Source organism: Erpetoichthys calabaricus, chromosome 2, assembly GCF_900747795.2.
Source record: "Erpetoichthys calabaricus chromosome 2, fErpCal1.3, whole genome shotgun sequence".
NCBI lineage: Eukaryota > Metazoa > Chordata > Cladistia > Polypteriformes > Polypteridae > Erpetoichthys > Erpetoichthys calabaricus.
In genome coordinates, this window is record NC_041395.2 from 130428266 (window position 1) to 130445383 (window position 17118).

The window sequence follows — 17118 nt, forward strand, 5'->3', positions numbered from 1 at the left end:
CAATCTGATGCTGTTTGTTTTCAAAATAATATTGCATTATTACGATTATGTTTTCTGATTGGTACTATTCAGGTCATAAAATAATTTCTTCAAAATGTCACATTTATTTGTCTCTTTGTTTTTTTCCCCCGTGCTGCGTTGACATCATTGGCCACAAGGCGTGAGCTTATTCAGTGCGAACAGGAACACGCAGGTGGCTGGTTGCTGTGTGCTACAACATGCTTGACTTGGCAGCGATCAAAGCACATGTACTGTGCAAGGCATGCACAGGGTTCACTGAGAAAAGAAGAGTGTTCTTTGTTCACCTTGCAGAGGAACTTCGTCATCGCTTCTTACAAGAAAATGCGATGGAAAAAGAAAAAGAGGATGCAACATCGACAAGCTTCTGTTCCAAGACCGTCTCTTTACCCCGGAAAGCAAACTCAGTCAGTTTCAGGTGCCCCTTCAATGTAATAGGAACCACAGCATAGAGAGACATGTGTACATTGCAACAGGTACACATGTCGTAAATGTAGGAAGGACGGTCCTTGGGTGTGTGGAAACTGTAAACAGTTGATGATTGCATATAGTGCGAAACTGACCTCTGTACTATTCTTTCCTCTGCATATCCTGCAGTACAAAAGAAACACTACCATGCACCAAAATGTGGAGACTGGGCACGATCAGAAAAAAAAAAACACGGCCACTGATTACAACTGCAAGAAGGTATGCAAATGAATATGAATAATATGAACAATGTTGCATCAGAGCCACAATGTTTTCTGAAATGTACTATACAGGTCATAAAATGAATTATTCCAAATATCATATATACCTATGTCTCTGTTTTTTTTGTCAGTGCAGCTTTGACATCATGGAACATAAGGTGCGTACTCAGCGTGAGCAGAAACACTCAATAAAACTGAATAAAAAAAATGCAAGTGACAATGAGATACCAAGAAGGCAGATTCACCAGCGTTTGTGTGTCAGCTTTTATCACTCCAGATCAGAGAATTTCTAGTTGCATTGTCTCAAAATACCACTGACATCTACAGTTATTCCCAGTTTCAAATAAAACCTAACAACATCAGATCTCTCGGGGTTTGTGTATCATGATTGTGACTGAGAGAGTAAAAGTGAAAAAAAAATGCAAACTTTTACAAGCACTATAAATTTACATCGGCTGTTACAGATGCAAATCAAATATATGTTTTTATTGTATAATATTAACAAATAAGAGCAACTCACTACTCAAAACGGTAAATTTGGGAGGCAGCCATGTTTTATCTGGAGACCTCTTGATTACAAGTCAACAGTTCATCTGCACCATGGAAGCTGTCACATTACACTTGCAATTTTTGTGAAAGTGTTTATTTGATATTTGGACTTCAAGCTTCACAAAGTATAGAGTTCATGTCTACATTTTGTCATTTATTATTAAAACATGAAAAACGTTTCTGTTTTAACAATGTGTTTACATAGACTTTTGTAGACACGGAACACACATGAAATGTATATATTCCAAATGACAATATATTATTTACCCTCTACAACTCCAGCACTTCATTCCAAGATAAACACTGAGCACTGAGAACGTTCTTTGCAAATTGAGCTGCGGCTGTGAGTGAGGGGATGGGATAGCAGGCTGCTTGTGTTGATCGACACATTTACAAGACAAAAGATGCTGACGGAGAGGTACAAAGAGATTTAAGGTGGGCCGGGACTACGAGTTTTTTCATAGGCTTTGGTAATTCTAGTGTTAATGATGGAGCCATAAGGCCACATCTCCCTCTAGTGGGCAGCACAAGTCCTTGTTCTCAAGAGTACCAATAACCATTGAAATAGCCAGGTATCTACTAAGAGGCCTGAAATTTTCCTTTAGGATTCAATACATACATTTAGTATCCCAAGGGGAGTTTTCTAGCTTTCCACAACAATCCCACTGTCTCAACAACAGTGCAGACCCATGATTTTAACAACTACAAGACGATGTCTATATATATATAAAGATTCCTACTCACTAGTGTTAGCATTTTAATGCAAATTACCTGAAATAAAAATTTTCTGGCCTAGCCACGCATATGAAATGACACTCCTTTATTCAGGGATTTCGTACCTTGGTCTAAATTCTTTCTCTTTTTTATTTCTCCTTCTAATAATAATTAGTTCAGAATATATAAAGACAAACATATTTAATGACTCTTGATTATTTTTGCACAAACTTTAATGGCAGTAACTTCATGGAACCAACTATTAAAAGTCAAATTTGAACACTGAAGACTTAATTAGTTAAGTTAACTTTATTTGCATTCATGAAAATAATTACAAATTAATATAATTAGAATGTTTCCATCACGTCACATTTAAGTACAAAATTGGAAAGAAATTTAATTAAAATATAATAAATGTATTCAATATTGTTCTAAATCTATTTTTGTCTGGTGTGTCCCTGTGAATAATGGAGGAAAGCATAAAACAGTTAAATAAACCTGTAATTGATATATATATATAATGCTGTGACATTATATTATTGTTTTTAATTCATATTACTATTAATAAAAATAAACTAGAAAGAATACTAATACTGACAAATGCCTAGAGACTCAGGGAAAATAAATCATTTACTCTAGTGAATAAGTTTTTGTCTGTACCAGTGTGTGCACCTAAAGCTTCAAGTATAAAATCTCCAAGGATTCATGCAAGTGAAAGAAAACATGCTTTCAAAAAATGATTATTATTTTGGTAATATAAAATTCTACTTGGCATTAATACAAATTTAGCAATAAAATCCATTTTCATCTAATTACCATTTCTTTTACAGTTGTATTATTGCAATATATAGAGTAGATTTAAAAATAATATTAAAGAAAAAGCTAATATCCAGTCCCACTGCATACAAGAAGGCATATGTCATTACTACATTTTGTTGTTTATAAAAAGGTAAGTGTCAGAGTCACAACATGGTCTGGCCTTTCAGCACTCATAGACCACTACAAGTCACCCTTCATAACCCAGTGCTGTACTGAGTCCTCCTCAGCATTTTTTATGTGGTTCTGTTTATTTCATACAGTAAGTACTGAAGCTTATGATTTGCTAAATTTAAACATCAATATATTTGTCAACACAGAATACCTCTTGAGAATTTCAATGTTTGTAATATAAATTCCGTTCCTTGGTATGGAGCAGCAGCATATCTTAGACTTGTGTGATAATGATACACTTTTTACTTGCAAGTGGAATACTGGGTTTCCCGGTTTTTTGTCTTCAGGAAACCAAATGCAAAATATGGGAAAGGTTTCAGCTGAATAGCGCACATAAAAAAGGAGATATTATGTTAGGTGGAACGTTCGTTTTAAACTTTAAAACAATACCGCCAGACTTAACCTTTACTTCTAAACCTGATAATTGGGAATGTGATGGGTAAGTTATTTGGTTCTTCTTGTATATTCATTTTTTACCTCAAATTTATTATTTTTCATGCTTTTGTCAGACAACCTAGGTTTGACACTACTCTTTAAATCAGAAAACCCAGAGCAGAATATTTGTTAGTATCTAAAATAACTCATGTACATTATTTTCAACAGTTTTGAGATTTCTGTTTTCCAACTGGCACAGGCAATGATCTTTGCAATTGAAGAAATTAACAAAAACCAGACATTTTTACCAAATATAACATTAGGCTACAGATTATATGATGATTGTTATAATGTGCAAGTGGGCCTTAGAGCTACCATAGCGCTGGCTGGTGGCCTTGAAGATGACATCACTAATTATAACTGCAAGGAATATCCTCCTGTTCTGGCAATAGTTGGAGATCCACTGTCTTCACATTCCATAGCCACATCAAGGATCTTAAGTGTTTTTCAGATTCCCATGGTAAGTTAATGCCAAATAAAAGTGAAGGGCAGTGGTGCAATGCATGTCACATGGTGGACAGAAAAATGGGAAGATATTAACCGTTCAGAAATGAAAGCTGTTCTTTTGCAAAAACCTAATATAGCTGAAGTACTACAGACTGCTACTAATACTAAAAAATATGTAAAAATGTTCTTTTTCAGGTCAGCTTTTCTGCTACATGTTCCTGCTTAAGCAATAAACAAGATTATCCAACATTCTTCAGGACAATTCCAAGTGATAGATTCCAAGTAAAAGCTATTGTTCAAATAATTAAACATTACAGATGGACTTGGATTGGCACTATTGCAACAGATGATGATTACGGACAGAATGCTCTCAAGGATTTCATTAAAGAAATACAAACGATTGGCTGTATTGCATTTACAGAAACAATCCCCATTGTTAACGAGAAGATAACATTTCTTAAGATTGTCTCTACTATTAAAAACTCAAGTGCAAATGTCATTGTTGTGTTTTCATCTGAAGAAGAATTAGGCACTTTGGTTAAGGAAGTTGTGCAGCAAAATATTACAGGACGGCAATGGATTGCAAGTGACTCATGGAGTATATCAGCAGTCCTGGCTGTCAAGGAGAACTTTGTTTCCTTTGGTGGCACAATAGGCATTGCGATTCACAAAGGAGAAATTCCAGGTTTTAAAGAATTTCTCCAGCAAAGTAATCCTGATTTAAATTCACAAAATAATCTAATGGTTCAATTTTGGGAGTCTTTATTTCAATGTAAATTTATGAATGCCACAAATCAAAATAACTTTTCTTCAAAAGTGTGCACAGGATCAGAGGATATCAAAACAACAAAAACAGCCTATAGTGATGTAACTGATTTAAGGCTGCCGTATACCGTGTACAAAGCAGTATATGCCATAGCACATTCACTTCATGACCTGATGGCATGTAAAACTGGTGAGGGGCCATTTCTTAACAACTCCTGTGCCAACATCCGAAATGTTCAACCGTGGCAGGTAAGGCAAAATATAAGTAAATTAACAAATGCCATTCAACTTTGACTCTTACAAATATCAAATTTCTAATGTTTTTTGTTATATTGATGATAAAACATCCTCAAGATGATTGCTGTGCATTTTTCTATTCATGTATAAACTAGTTATAATAGGTGTAGAAGTTTATTATGCAGTTGCCACTGCTGCATCACAGATGTAGAATCCTGGGTTTGATTTTGGGCCCAGCCACTTTATATGTGGAGATTGTGACTCTAACCGTGCCCTCTGTGACTGAGTGTGCCCACTGATGAGCTGCCAGCCTGTTCAGATTCAATTTCTAATTAATACTTTTGGTTGCACGGATAAGCTCCAGTCCTCTTTATCCTGAACAGAATTAAGTTAGTTCAATGACAGTTGAAATCATTTTATTATTTATTTTACTTAATAATGCCATTAAAACTAAAAGAAATTATAATAAATGCCTGTTGAATGTGACTTTCAGTATCTCAATACTGTATTGGTTCTCTAGTTAACTAAATGCTTCTAGGGGAATGTCACAAAGGCCTAAAAATTAAACTCATAAAACGTTTTTCTAATTGTGAGTAGTTATTTCTTTTTGGTTTTGTAAACACAATAAAAAATATGATTAGAATGTTTTAATCTTATCATATTTAATACAATTTATTTATGTACGCAATATCGTTCTAAATCAACATATTTGGTCGATCTAATATTTTTAAACATATGTAAAGAAAACATCAATACATATTCATTAACTTACATATAACTGATCTAGTTTTTTGTCACTTCCTAATTTTTTTGATCAAAACTTTGTTTGTACACTTTTTCCTTATGAATCATCCAGCAGATGCCATCTTACTGACACCTCAACATCCCGGGTGCCATCTTTCCGTGTCCTTGATATCCTGATAGAATCGTTCTCTCTGCTCTTCACTTACCGCTCCAAGATTTTCATGAAAAATTTCCAAAAGCGAATCCAAAAAGTAAACTTTAAGACTTGTGTTGCAACTCAATGCCCTCTTTTAATTTAGCTTCAGACAAACCTGGAAACTTTTCACATAAATACATCAAACAGACTCCATCTTTTGACATGGCTGCTTCAGTTAAACCAAGCTTAATAGGAAGCAGTGGTAGCAGCACTTTTTCTGGATCCACCTAGCTAGGTCTGATGATGTGTTTGGCTCCAAGCTGTAGCTTTTTTCTAACTAGCCATTCCTTCTGAGCCCAATGTAAATGTTTGGCTCTGCTGTCCCATTCACAGAGAAAATACTAAAAGTTTGCATGCCCTGACTACTGACCCAGAGTGATATGCAGAACTTTAAGGTCTCCACCACATATGAACCTTATTATTGAATGAAATAAGTCTTTTGTTTTAACCACCGATTTTAATATTTGAAAATATGAAATCCAAACAAATCACAATTCAAATAAAATATTAATATTCAGTTATTATAGTAAGAAAACAGTAAAAACATCTATAAATGACAGCTAAAATATATGTTTTTTGAAAAAAAAGTTATATGATGGAGAAAAATGATTTTCATTTGAATTCAATGCCCAAAAATATATAAAGGTCACATGAAATAATCCAAGTACTTTTTTTGTATCTGCGTTATTTCAGCCAATGCCTTTTTATGCGCAGCTAAAGGATGAGACCGCATTTATCTACTCTTTCAAATAATTAATTTAAAGTGAGCATTTCCAAGATTCCAAGGTTTCTGCCTTGTGCCCAGTGCTGTCGGGATAAGCTCTGGCCCCTCTATGAATCTGAAGTGAATTATGCATGTTTCAGAATGTGAGTTATGGTGGTAAACATACTGTGTGCAAGATACAATTAAATGGACTACCTGGATGTCCACCCCGATCTACTGTATATGCTACTGAAAATAAAATGTACTGAGCTTTAAGTGCAACTTCGCACAGAAGTCAATGAATATGTTGTTATACCCTATTTTGCTAAAACAATTATGCTAAAATAAAAAGATTATATGGGCTATAAAACCTTATAAGGAAAACTGTATATTGCTTTACTCTAATGAACTATAAATTCATTACACCACTACAGTTTCTGTGAGCCAGAGGTTTAGCATACAAAGCATTTACCCTCAGCCACAGTGCATACCACACTTCATCTTGCTGTTTAGAATTAAAAACATATAAGTGTGCAACAAATAATACTTCAGTAAAATGTAAACTTAAAGGTAGGTATAATTTGTATATTTTCTAAATTAGAAGACCATGCAGCTTTTGTACAAGTTTTATTATTCATGTACTACAGCTCCTGACACACACATTCAGATGGGGAAATCACTAAGTTGTTATAGCCTTGGCAGTTTTAATGTGCAAAATTTCAACCTGACATTTTTTTAATCATATTAGCTTATACTTCATTACATTTTAACCAAATCATTTACAAAAATACCAATATATTTTCAAAATTTTAAATAAAAAATAAAAATGTGCTAATCAAGGCAGATCACACTCTAAAGGTGCCATAGTTATGACTATACTTTGCCATTGCCACTGATTATTTTGAATGTCTATAATAGTTTTGCTGTTTTATTAGATTCCCTGTAGTTTCAGCATCCATTTATTACTATTGAGCGAGTCGTCCTAGACAGAACATCCATCCAGAAAGGTCAGCCCATTTTAGTTGCTTTGTTACAGTATTTCAATAGGCTGCAATATAATTTTGGTGAACAGAAAGAACCCTCCACATCACAATGGCTTAGATGTAGAACTGATTACCACTGCTCTTGGGACTAGCTTAAATCCATCATATTTGCAAAGGATGCCATGTAAACTTCCTAAATAATGATGAAAATTTTTCTTTCTAATTTGCTTTATATGTACACCTCACTTCCTAAACATACTGCCACTGTCATTGTCAAATAAATGCATACTCATGTGGTCCATAAAAATAAGGCCCACACCTTTATTATGTCACTGGCAAACTTGACATTTCACAAATGCAAAAAAAAAAAATGAATAGCTATGTAAATGAAAAAAGCTATCTGTGACTGAAAATGAATGATATTAGTGTATAAATAAGAATAAAGTGTAACTGTAAACTGTTTTTTCATATATGCTTAAAAACATTTATGAATATATGTTTAAGTATATACAGTATGTATGAGAGACTATAGATACAGTATACTCATTAATATTTAACAAATACTCTGTCCCTTGTCTGTAGCTTCTGTATTACTTGAAAAAAGTTAATTTTGTAAACCATCTTGGGGAAAGAGTAACTTTTGACGAAAATGGAGATCCTTCTGCAATTTATGATATAGTCAATTGGCAGCTAAGCAATGATGAATCAGTGGATTTCAAAATTGTTGGCCTTTTTGATGAATCACAGAGTGGAAAAGAGCTCTCACTTAATGAAAAAGATATTTTCTGGAACTCTGCTACTGGAAGGGTAGGCTAAATTTCTTTACTTTCAAATTTTTTAGTAAGTTTCCCAGATTTCACTTGTGTTAAAAGTACCAATTGTTATATAACTGTACAATATACAGTGGTGTGAAAAACTATTTGCCCCCTTCCTGATTTCTTATTCTTTTGCATGTTTGTCACACAAAATGTTTCTGATCATCAAACACATTTAACCATTAGTCAAATATAACACAAGTAAACACAAAATGCAGTTTTTAAATGATGGTGTTTATTATTTAGGGAGAAAAAAAATCCAAACCTACATGGCCCTGTGTGAAAAAGTAATTGCCCCCCTTGTTAAAAAATAACCTAACTGTGGTGTATCACACCTGAGTTCAATTTCCGTAGCCACCCCCAGGCCTGATTACTGCCACACCTGTTTCAATCAAGAAATCACTTAAATAGGATCTGCCTGACACAGAGAAGTAGACCAAAAGCACCTCAAAAGCTAGACATCATGCCAAGATCCAAAGAAATTCAGGAACAAATGAGAACAGAAGTAATTGAGATCTATCAGTCTGGTAAAGGTTATAAAGCCATTTCTAAAGCTTTGGGACTCCAGCGAACCACAGTGAGAGCCATTATCCACAAATGGCAAAAACAGGGAACAGTGGTGATCCTTCCCAGGAGTGGCCGGCCGACCAAAATTACCCCAAGAGCGCAGAGACGACTCATCCGAGAGGTCACAAAAGACCCCAGGACAACGTCTAAAGAACTGCAGGCCTCACTTGCCTCAATTAAGGTCAGTGTTCACGACTCCACCATAAGAAAGAGACTGGGCAAAAATGGCCTGCATGGCAGATTTCCAAGACGCAAACCACTGTTAAGCAAAAAGAATATTAGGGCTCGTCTCAATTTTGCTAAGAAACATCTCAATGATTGCCAAGACTTTTGGGAAAATACCTTGTGGACTGATGAGTCAAAAGTTGAACTTTTTGGAAGGCAAATGTCCCGTTACATCTGGCGTAAAAGGAACACAGCATTTCAGAAAAAGAACATCATACCAACAGTAAAATATGGTGGTGGTAGTGTGATGGTCTGGGGTTGTTTTGCTGCTTCAGGACCTGGAAGGCTTGCTGTGATAGATGGAACCATGAATTCTACTGTCTACCAAAAAATCCTGAAGGAGAATGTCCGGCCATCTGTTCGTCAACTCAAGCTGAAGCGATCTTGGGTGCTGCAACAGGACAATGACCCAAAACACACCAGCAAATCCACCTCTGAATGGCTGAAGAAAAACAAAATGAAGACTTTGGAGTGGCCTAGTCAAAGTCCTGACCTGAATCCAATTGAGATGCTATGGCATGACCTTAAAAAGGCGGTTCATGCTAGAAAACCCTCAAATAAAGCTGAATTACAACAATTTTGCAAAGATGAGTGGGCCAAAATTCCTCCAGAGCGCTGTATAAGACTCATTGCAAGTTATCGCAAACGCTTGATTGCAGTTATTGCTGCTAAGGGTGGCCCAACCAGTTATTAGGTTAAGGGGGCAATTACTTTTTCACACAGGGCCATGTAGGTTTGGATTTTTTTTTCTCCCTAAATAATAAAAACCACCATTTACAAACTGCATTTTGTGTTTACTTGTGTTATATTTGACTAATGGTTAAATGTGTTTGATGATCAGAAACGTTTTGTGTGACAAACATGCAAAAGAATAAGAAATCAGGAAGGGGGCAAATAGTTTTTCACACCACTGTAAACTGTGGCCCTAATGAATACTGTACCTCAGTAAGTCATCAAACAACATGTATTATTGAAAACCATTCCATTTTCTCAAGAGTAAAGGAACATTCCAACAATTTACTTTAAACATACATTATGTGCATAATTTAATGTAATCAAATGATAGTTTTTTTTTTATAATGTGACTGGGTAGGCAGACTACAAATTGCTACAAAGTAGTATTGAGGCACAATCCGGGCCACACCACTTAATACTGGGATCAACAAAACAAATGGCACATTATGGCACAAACTTAAAAATGACTCGAACACCCCAAGAACAAGACTCTCTTATATGGAGTAAAGGGTTCCATCACACTGGTGCGCTGTCCCTTTTGAGTGTCAAGTCATATTAAGACACAACCATTTATTTTACTGGCGTAACAATGAAAGGGGCGGAGTCTGCTCTGGGGTCCATGGGCAGGTTTAGGATTCTTCCTTGGGTGTCTTCACAGAACTGCAGGTGAGAGAGGTGATACAGTGTAGCAACAGTGTCTCATTTTGCCCCAGAGTGGTTCCACTTACTTCAGAAGAGCCAGGAAGGTGATCCCAAGGTGCACATGTGTGACACAGGCCACCCTTTACTCAATCCTGAGGGTCAGGCGGTCCTAGCTGAGAGGTAGTGTGTCCAAGGGAGAGCATCAGCGTTGACATGGAGTACCCCACATCCAAACTAAATCATGTATTTTTGTGGCTGTAGGTTTAGAAAATGATGGGTAACCCAGGGTTTGGAGTTATTTTGGGAACACAGCTAATGCCGAGAGGAGTGGATGGTCACCAAGACAAACTCCTTCTCCAAAAGGTAATACATTAGTTGGGTTACAGCTCATTTGATGGCAAGGAACTCCCGCTCAAACACTGCATATTTTGTCTCTTGGTCCAACAGTGTCCAACTGAGGTATACTGAGGGTGTTTGGTTCCGTTGATGACCTAGCTGAACACAACACCCTAGCCAGTGTCTGAAGCATGGGTCTGGAGGAGAAAAGGCAGAACAAAGTTAGGCTAATTAATATTGAAATCAACATAATGGTCATTTTTAGGTCACAGAATGTATTTTCTGTCTGAGGATTTCATGCCACTATATTAGAGGCCAAATTCGTGCAAGGTGTTTCAAGAAGCATTCATTTTCAAGAAGCTACAAACCTCTGATAGTACCTGGAAAGATCTAAAAAGGCCTGAATTTGTCTTTTGGTCTGCGGCCAGAGACAGTTCCGAATGGCAGCAACCTTGGCTTGATACGTCCTACACCAACCACGTAGCCTAAATACTTAACCTTGGTCAGCCCAAAATGACACTTTTTTGAGTTGATTCGCAGACCTGCATTACAGATGGTGTGGACGATGGCCAAGACATGCTATATGTGCTCCTCCCAGGCGCTGAAATAGATAACCAATACTATAAGCAGTGTGAGGACTGAGCAGTCTGTCCAACAGACATTAGAGGGTAGGACATGGTACTCCCAGTGTCCACTGGGAATGCTAAATGCAGTCTTTTTTTTCACTTAGTCAAATCAGTTGATCTTCCAATAGCTCTTCATCATGTCCGGGGTCAATAGGAACCAAGCACTACCTAGGCGTTCCAGAAGGTCATCCAGCCTTGGCATGGAATAGGCATTGAAGTAGGAGACCAGGAAAGGCAGACAGAAATCAATGCAAAAGCACCAACTCCTGTTGGACTGGGGAAACAATGATAGAACTACATCGGGGACTGTTACTTTCCACAATGATACATTTAATTTCCAACTCAATCTCTGCCTTTTTTGCCTCTGGGAGGTGATACAGCTGCTCGTTAACTATGACCTCTGGCTGGGCATATCATGGACGATCAGCATAGTTCAGTCCGGCTTGGCATCCACCACAGACCCCAAGGACGATTCTCTTGTCACTGGTGGGTATGCCGTCTCTATGACTGCAGTGGTGCATCTACCATGTGGAAATTGCCCTTACCTGCTCTTTTGCATGTTGAGGAATTACCTTCAGGCAATGGGGTACTGTCCATGGCCAGGATTTGCTCCCAGGCATGATAATGGTGCAGCAGGTTGTTGTCACTTTTTCTCTGTGCCTGGTCTCTGCCTAATGTTATAGTGGAGGGCAAACATGGTAACACATCACTTACCCTGCCAACTGTGCCATGTGTGACCATGTAGACAGACCACGAATTGCCAAAAAGGAAGCAAAATTAAACCTATTTTAATTTTTAGATAAAAGAAAAAGAGTGCCCTAAGGCTCAATGTAAATACTGGCCATAAAGGCCCAAAAACAAAAGACTCTCTGGTCTGGAATAAAGGATTCCATCACATAGAAGCTCTGTCCTTAGTGAAGGTCCAGTCATAATGGATGACACCATTCTGGGACCGCTCATTTTTATGGTGTCTGCCTGCTCTGGGTGCAATAAGTAGGGCTAGGCTTCATCCTTTGTTGTCTTCTTGGAACTGCGGCTGGGAGAGATGATACAGTTAGCGACAGTGCCCCCTTGTGTCTCAGAGTGGTGCTGCTTAACTCATCAGAGCCAGGAAGGTGATCCCCAGATGTACGTGCATGACAAATTACTACGTTGTATGAGTCATCACACATTAATTATTAAAGTATAGTGGAATGTGTTCACTCTATTGGCTTTTGAGACAATTGCAGCCTGACCCCAGAGTCAAGTAGGACACAGATGATAAAACTACCAAAATAAAAATGGGGTGCATTAACAAAAGAAACAATAATTACACTTGGTAAAAAGGAGCAATACATGAGACACAATGCCTAACTATATAAAAGAAGCTCCTGACTATACCAGAGGTTAGCTAGTCCACTTTCCCAAAATTAATTCACAATCTCCTTCTCTTATGCTAGCCTTAATTTCTCCAGCCAGTTGAGCACTTGTCTCTAACTTCCTATTCCATGCTCAATGTTTCTCTGGTTGGAAGAACATTTAAGTCTGGGCCCTCTATTATTTCATCACATGCATTTCCAGATTTACCAGTTACCACATAATAAGTTGGCTAATTGAACAGATTACAATAGGCAAGCTTATATGATTGAAATCACAATTACAAACTGCCTGACGTAGGGGCCTGAGTTACCTCAAAAGCTTGCCTATTGTAATCTGTTCGGTTAGCCAATAAAAGGTGTCATTTTGCTTAACTTCTCATTGCATCCATAATGGCTAACATGGTAGAACATCCTACCACTACACACTTAAAAAGTTCTAATACTGACTATATCGAGATCCCTCTAGTGGCAACAGTTGTACCTACGTGTTCACACTGTCATATTGTTGCACTAGGGAGAACCAGACTGGTTGTCAAAACCAATAGCTCTGAAAGCGTATGACATCCTTTCTCCTCATGGATTGGAGAAATCAAACCTCTTGCCTGAATCATATTAATTTAGTCTTGGGTCTTGTCTGAACCTGATTTGCTCTGTAAGTGTCCCTGATGGTTAGCATAAGAATCATTAACTACAGCTGCTAATAATAATATCACTGCAAGTTCTGATTCTGATTCCAGTATTAATTAAATACATATACATCATATATTAAACAGTTGTATTCTTTTCTTTTCCAGGTTCCAGAATCCGTTTGCAGCAAAAGCTGCCTGCCAGGTACAAGGAAAGCTACCCGCAAAGGGGAACCAATTTGTTGTTTTGATTGCATTCCATGTGCAGATGGAGAAATCAGCAGTCAGAATGGTACAGTTAACCAGCTGATCTTAATTCATTATTCTAAAGTATCATTCCCGTGTTAAATAGCTAGCATACTTACAATGATTACTCTGTGTTTAATAATGCCAGAGGAAAAAAAACATCTAAAACCTAGCATAGCATAACACTTTCTTTTTGATTGGTCTTTTAATTTAAGTTTTGACTACAGAAATGTCACTTTTTATAGCTTATATGCTTGAAATGAAAATGGTCTTTTTTTAATTCTGCTCCTAAACCCAAGTAGAGAACTGGCCATCATAGGTGAATATATATGTATATGTATAACATAAATAATGCTTTTTTAATAAATAAATGAAAAACACTGATCTTTGCAAGTTAAAATTATCTGACATACGTCTTTCTTAACATTACTGAATAGCATTCTGAAATAAATAATTTATTTTTCTTAGATTCCACAGAATGTTTTACCTGTCCACCTGAGTATTGGTCAAACCATGAAAGAAGTGAATGCATTCAAAAAGAAATTGAATTTCTTTCATATGATGATGCCATGGGAATAACACTAACGGCAACTTCAGCACTTGGGGCCTGTCTATCACTAAGTGTGCTTGCAATTTTCATCCACCACAGACACACCCCAGTAGTCAAAGCCAACAACTCTGAGCTCAGTTTCCTGTTGCTGGTGTCACTCACACTTTGCTTCCTCTGTGTTTTGTGTTTTATTGGAAAACCTTCAGATATAACATGCACAATAAGACATGTGGTGTTTGGCCTTAGCTTTGCTGTGTGTATATCTTGCATTCTTGTCAAAACTATTGTTGTAATTATGGCCTTTAAGGCTACACTTCCTGGCAATAATATGGTCAAATGGTTTGGTACTTCTCAACAGAGAGGCACTGTGTTTTTCACAGCCTTCATTCAGTGCATTATATGTTTAGTATGGCTAACGACTGCTCCCCCTGTTCCAAATAAAAATACAAAATACCAAAATTCCAAAATAATATTTGAATGTCATGTAGGATCTTTGATTGGTTTTAGTTGCCTTTTGGGATATATTGGTTTACTGGCTTGCATTTGTTTTCTGTTAGCTTTCCTTGCTAGAAACCTACCAGATACCTTCAATGAAGCCAAATTCATCACATTCAGCATGCTCATCTTCTGTGCGGTCTGGATAACGTTTGTACCTGCTTATATCAGCTCTCCTGGAAAACATACCGTAGCAGTAGAGATATTTGCAATCTTGGCCTCAAGCTTTGGTCTTCTGTTTTCAATCTTTGCTCCCAAATGCTATATCATTCTCCTTAGACCGGAACTAAATACAAAGAAAGTGTTGATGGGGAGAGCAGGTCAAAATATGTGAATAACTACTCCGCCTGTATGGCTTGATTATTTTTAAAATAAATGAAAATATAGTGTTTGTTTTAGTGCAAATGGATCAGACTTACAAATCTGCAGATTCTTTTGAGAAAGCTAAAAAGCAGTCTTATTTTATTTTCAAAATGAATGTTATACAAAAATCTGTTTTTGTGTTTATTTATATACAGTACAAATATATGTACAATCATGAAAATCAAGTCAAAATCATCTTAATTCACTTGCAAAAGCTCGGCTTAAAAACTCAATTGGGCTAGAAACACAATGAGAGGCCTAGGCGCAAAATTATTGAGATTGGCTTGTGAAAATGTTGGTGTTATTTTAGAAAATTTGAAACTTAAGCAATAAACTGGACATGAGGATTAAAAAAAACATTTTTCTTATCAAGATCTGTTTTAACATCTGAACTTTTGAGCTAAAAACAGTTTTTAAATTTTCCTGTCAAAATCTTTTAGAAGATATGAACATTTAAACTAACTGCTTAAAGATTTGAACGTCTGGAGTAAGCAGTTTTTAATTTTTTTCCTATCAAGATTTGCTCAAAAGAAGAAGGAAAGTCTGTTTTATTACTCGGGTATTATACTTTTAAATAATTAATAGCTTATTTAATCTAAATAATGCTTTTGAGATAATTGTAAATGTGAAGTCTATAATGCATGTAAGCAGAAATAAAATTAGAACTAAGTACATATCAATTGTGCAATGAAATGTATATTTTAATTATGTGTTATGGGTACTGTTCGCTTTAAAAAAATATTACACCATCCTAGAAGGGGAAGTTCCAGGGCCAGACAGAAATTAGGAAGTAGGAGTTACTCAACATTTCTAGACAAAAATGTTTGATATAGGCTTAAAGAGATTTGAAAGACACACAGATCATCTTGAAATAGAAAGGTCTGAATCTGTGTCATTGTTGCCGAATTGTTGTATTATTACTTACATTTTGCATTTAATCTTTTATCCTTGTATTTTATTTTTGTGTGTAAATAAATAAGATAAACTGTTTGAATATTCATTTGGTCTAGATTCTTAAATTTTCCTGGTCTCTGGTTCAGGTGGTGAGGGGGGATGTCAGCTTAGGGGTTTCAATGAAGAGTTGAGCAGGGTAAGTGATGTTAAATAGAGGTATGTGAAACAGCTGCCTGAAACAGATAACTCAACCTGTTTAAGTGTCAATACCAGGTGCTTCAACCAGAAAAATGCAACTACAGGGTGATTTTTAAGGTCACCATTGCATTTTGTTTTATATTTTTATTTCTGGTTGGGTTGGTATAGGTTCATTTTCATAATCATGGGATGGTCAGATCAGGTCAGGTTGGGGAGCATGCACTCATAGAGCGGGTTGCTGCAACCACCACACGACAAAACAGTTATGGATCCTGATTGTCAGCTCCCCAGGCCCACCCTCCGGAAATGACCATCTGTCTGCCACAGCCAGGTGTTAAGTGGTTGTCACCTTGGCCTGGTCCAGCCAACCTCAACAATGAGGTTATTAAAAAAAAGAAAAAACTGACCCATGTGCATCACTGGTGCCAGATAATTTAACTGGTGACTTTAAACTGGCCTCTTGTGAATTTGTGTTTGTGTCCAATGAAGGGCTGGCTCCCCTTCCAGGATTGGTTTGTAGCCTACAGCTAAGCCATGTCCCTCAGTGAATTGCATTTTGTGGACTAATTCAATAAACATGTGAGTAATGACATGACAGGTGGCTTTTTTGAAACAATGTGAGAGAAGGTGACTTTGCAATACAGTCCACATTAACGGTGAGTACAGTGATCCCTCGCTATATCGCGCTTCGCCTTTCGCGGCTTCACTCTATCGTGGATTTTATATGTAAGCATATTTAAATATATATCGCGGATTTTTTGCTGGTTCGCGGATTTCTGAGGATAGTGGGTCTTTTAATTTCTGGTACATGCTTCCTCAGTTGGTTTGCCCAGTTGATTTCATACAAGGGACGCTATTGGCAGATGGCTGAGAAGCTACCCAACTTACTTTTCTCTCTCTCTCTTGCGCTGACTTTCTCTGATCCTGACGTAGGGGGGGGTGAGCAGGGGGGCTGTTCGCACACCTAGACGA

General features: G+C 36.9%; 2 protein-coding genes across 2 annotated transcripts in view; both read left to right on the forward strand.

Annotated features, from left to right (window-relative positions):
• The first annotated feature begins 3191 nt into the window (after nucleotides 1–3191).
• The window catches only part of LOC114669557 (extracellular calcium-sensing receptor-like), a 49267-nt gene continuing 35340 nt past the window's right edge, over nucleotides 3192–17118 (forward strand). The window contains exon 1 of the mRNA XM_051922219.1: nucleotides 3192–3273. The gene's annotated coding sequence lies outside the window, so the exon portion shown is untranslated. The remainder of the gene's footprint in view (nucleotides 3274–17118) is intronic.
• On the forward strand, nucleotides 3752–15198 carry LOC114669556 (extracellular calcium-sensing receptor-like). The gene is made up of 5 exons (XM_028825746.2): nucleotides 3752–3855; nucleotides 4038–4856; nucleotides 8053–8277; nucleotides 13569–13692; nucleotides 14115–15198. Exons 1-5 carry the CDS (start codon nucleotides 3853–3855, stop codon nucleotides 15023–15025), a joined length of 2082 nt encoding a protein of 693 aa, XP_028681579.2. The 5' UTR covers nucleotides 3752–3852; the 3' UTR covers nucleotides 15026–15198.

Excerpts from the sequence above, each read along its gene's own strand:
- LOC114669556 (XM_028825746.2), top strand. Across the intron at positions 4,857-8,052 it reads GAAATGTTCAACCGTGGCAG|CTTCTGTATTACTTGAAAAA; the intron begins GTAAGGCAAAAT and ends CCTTGTCTGTAG. Across the intron at positions 8,278-13,568 it reads GGAACTCTGCTACTGGAAGG|GTTCCAGAATCCGTTTGCAG; the intron begins GTAGGCTAAATT and ends TTTCTTTTCCAG.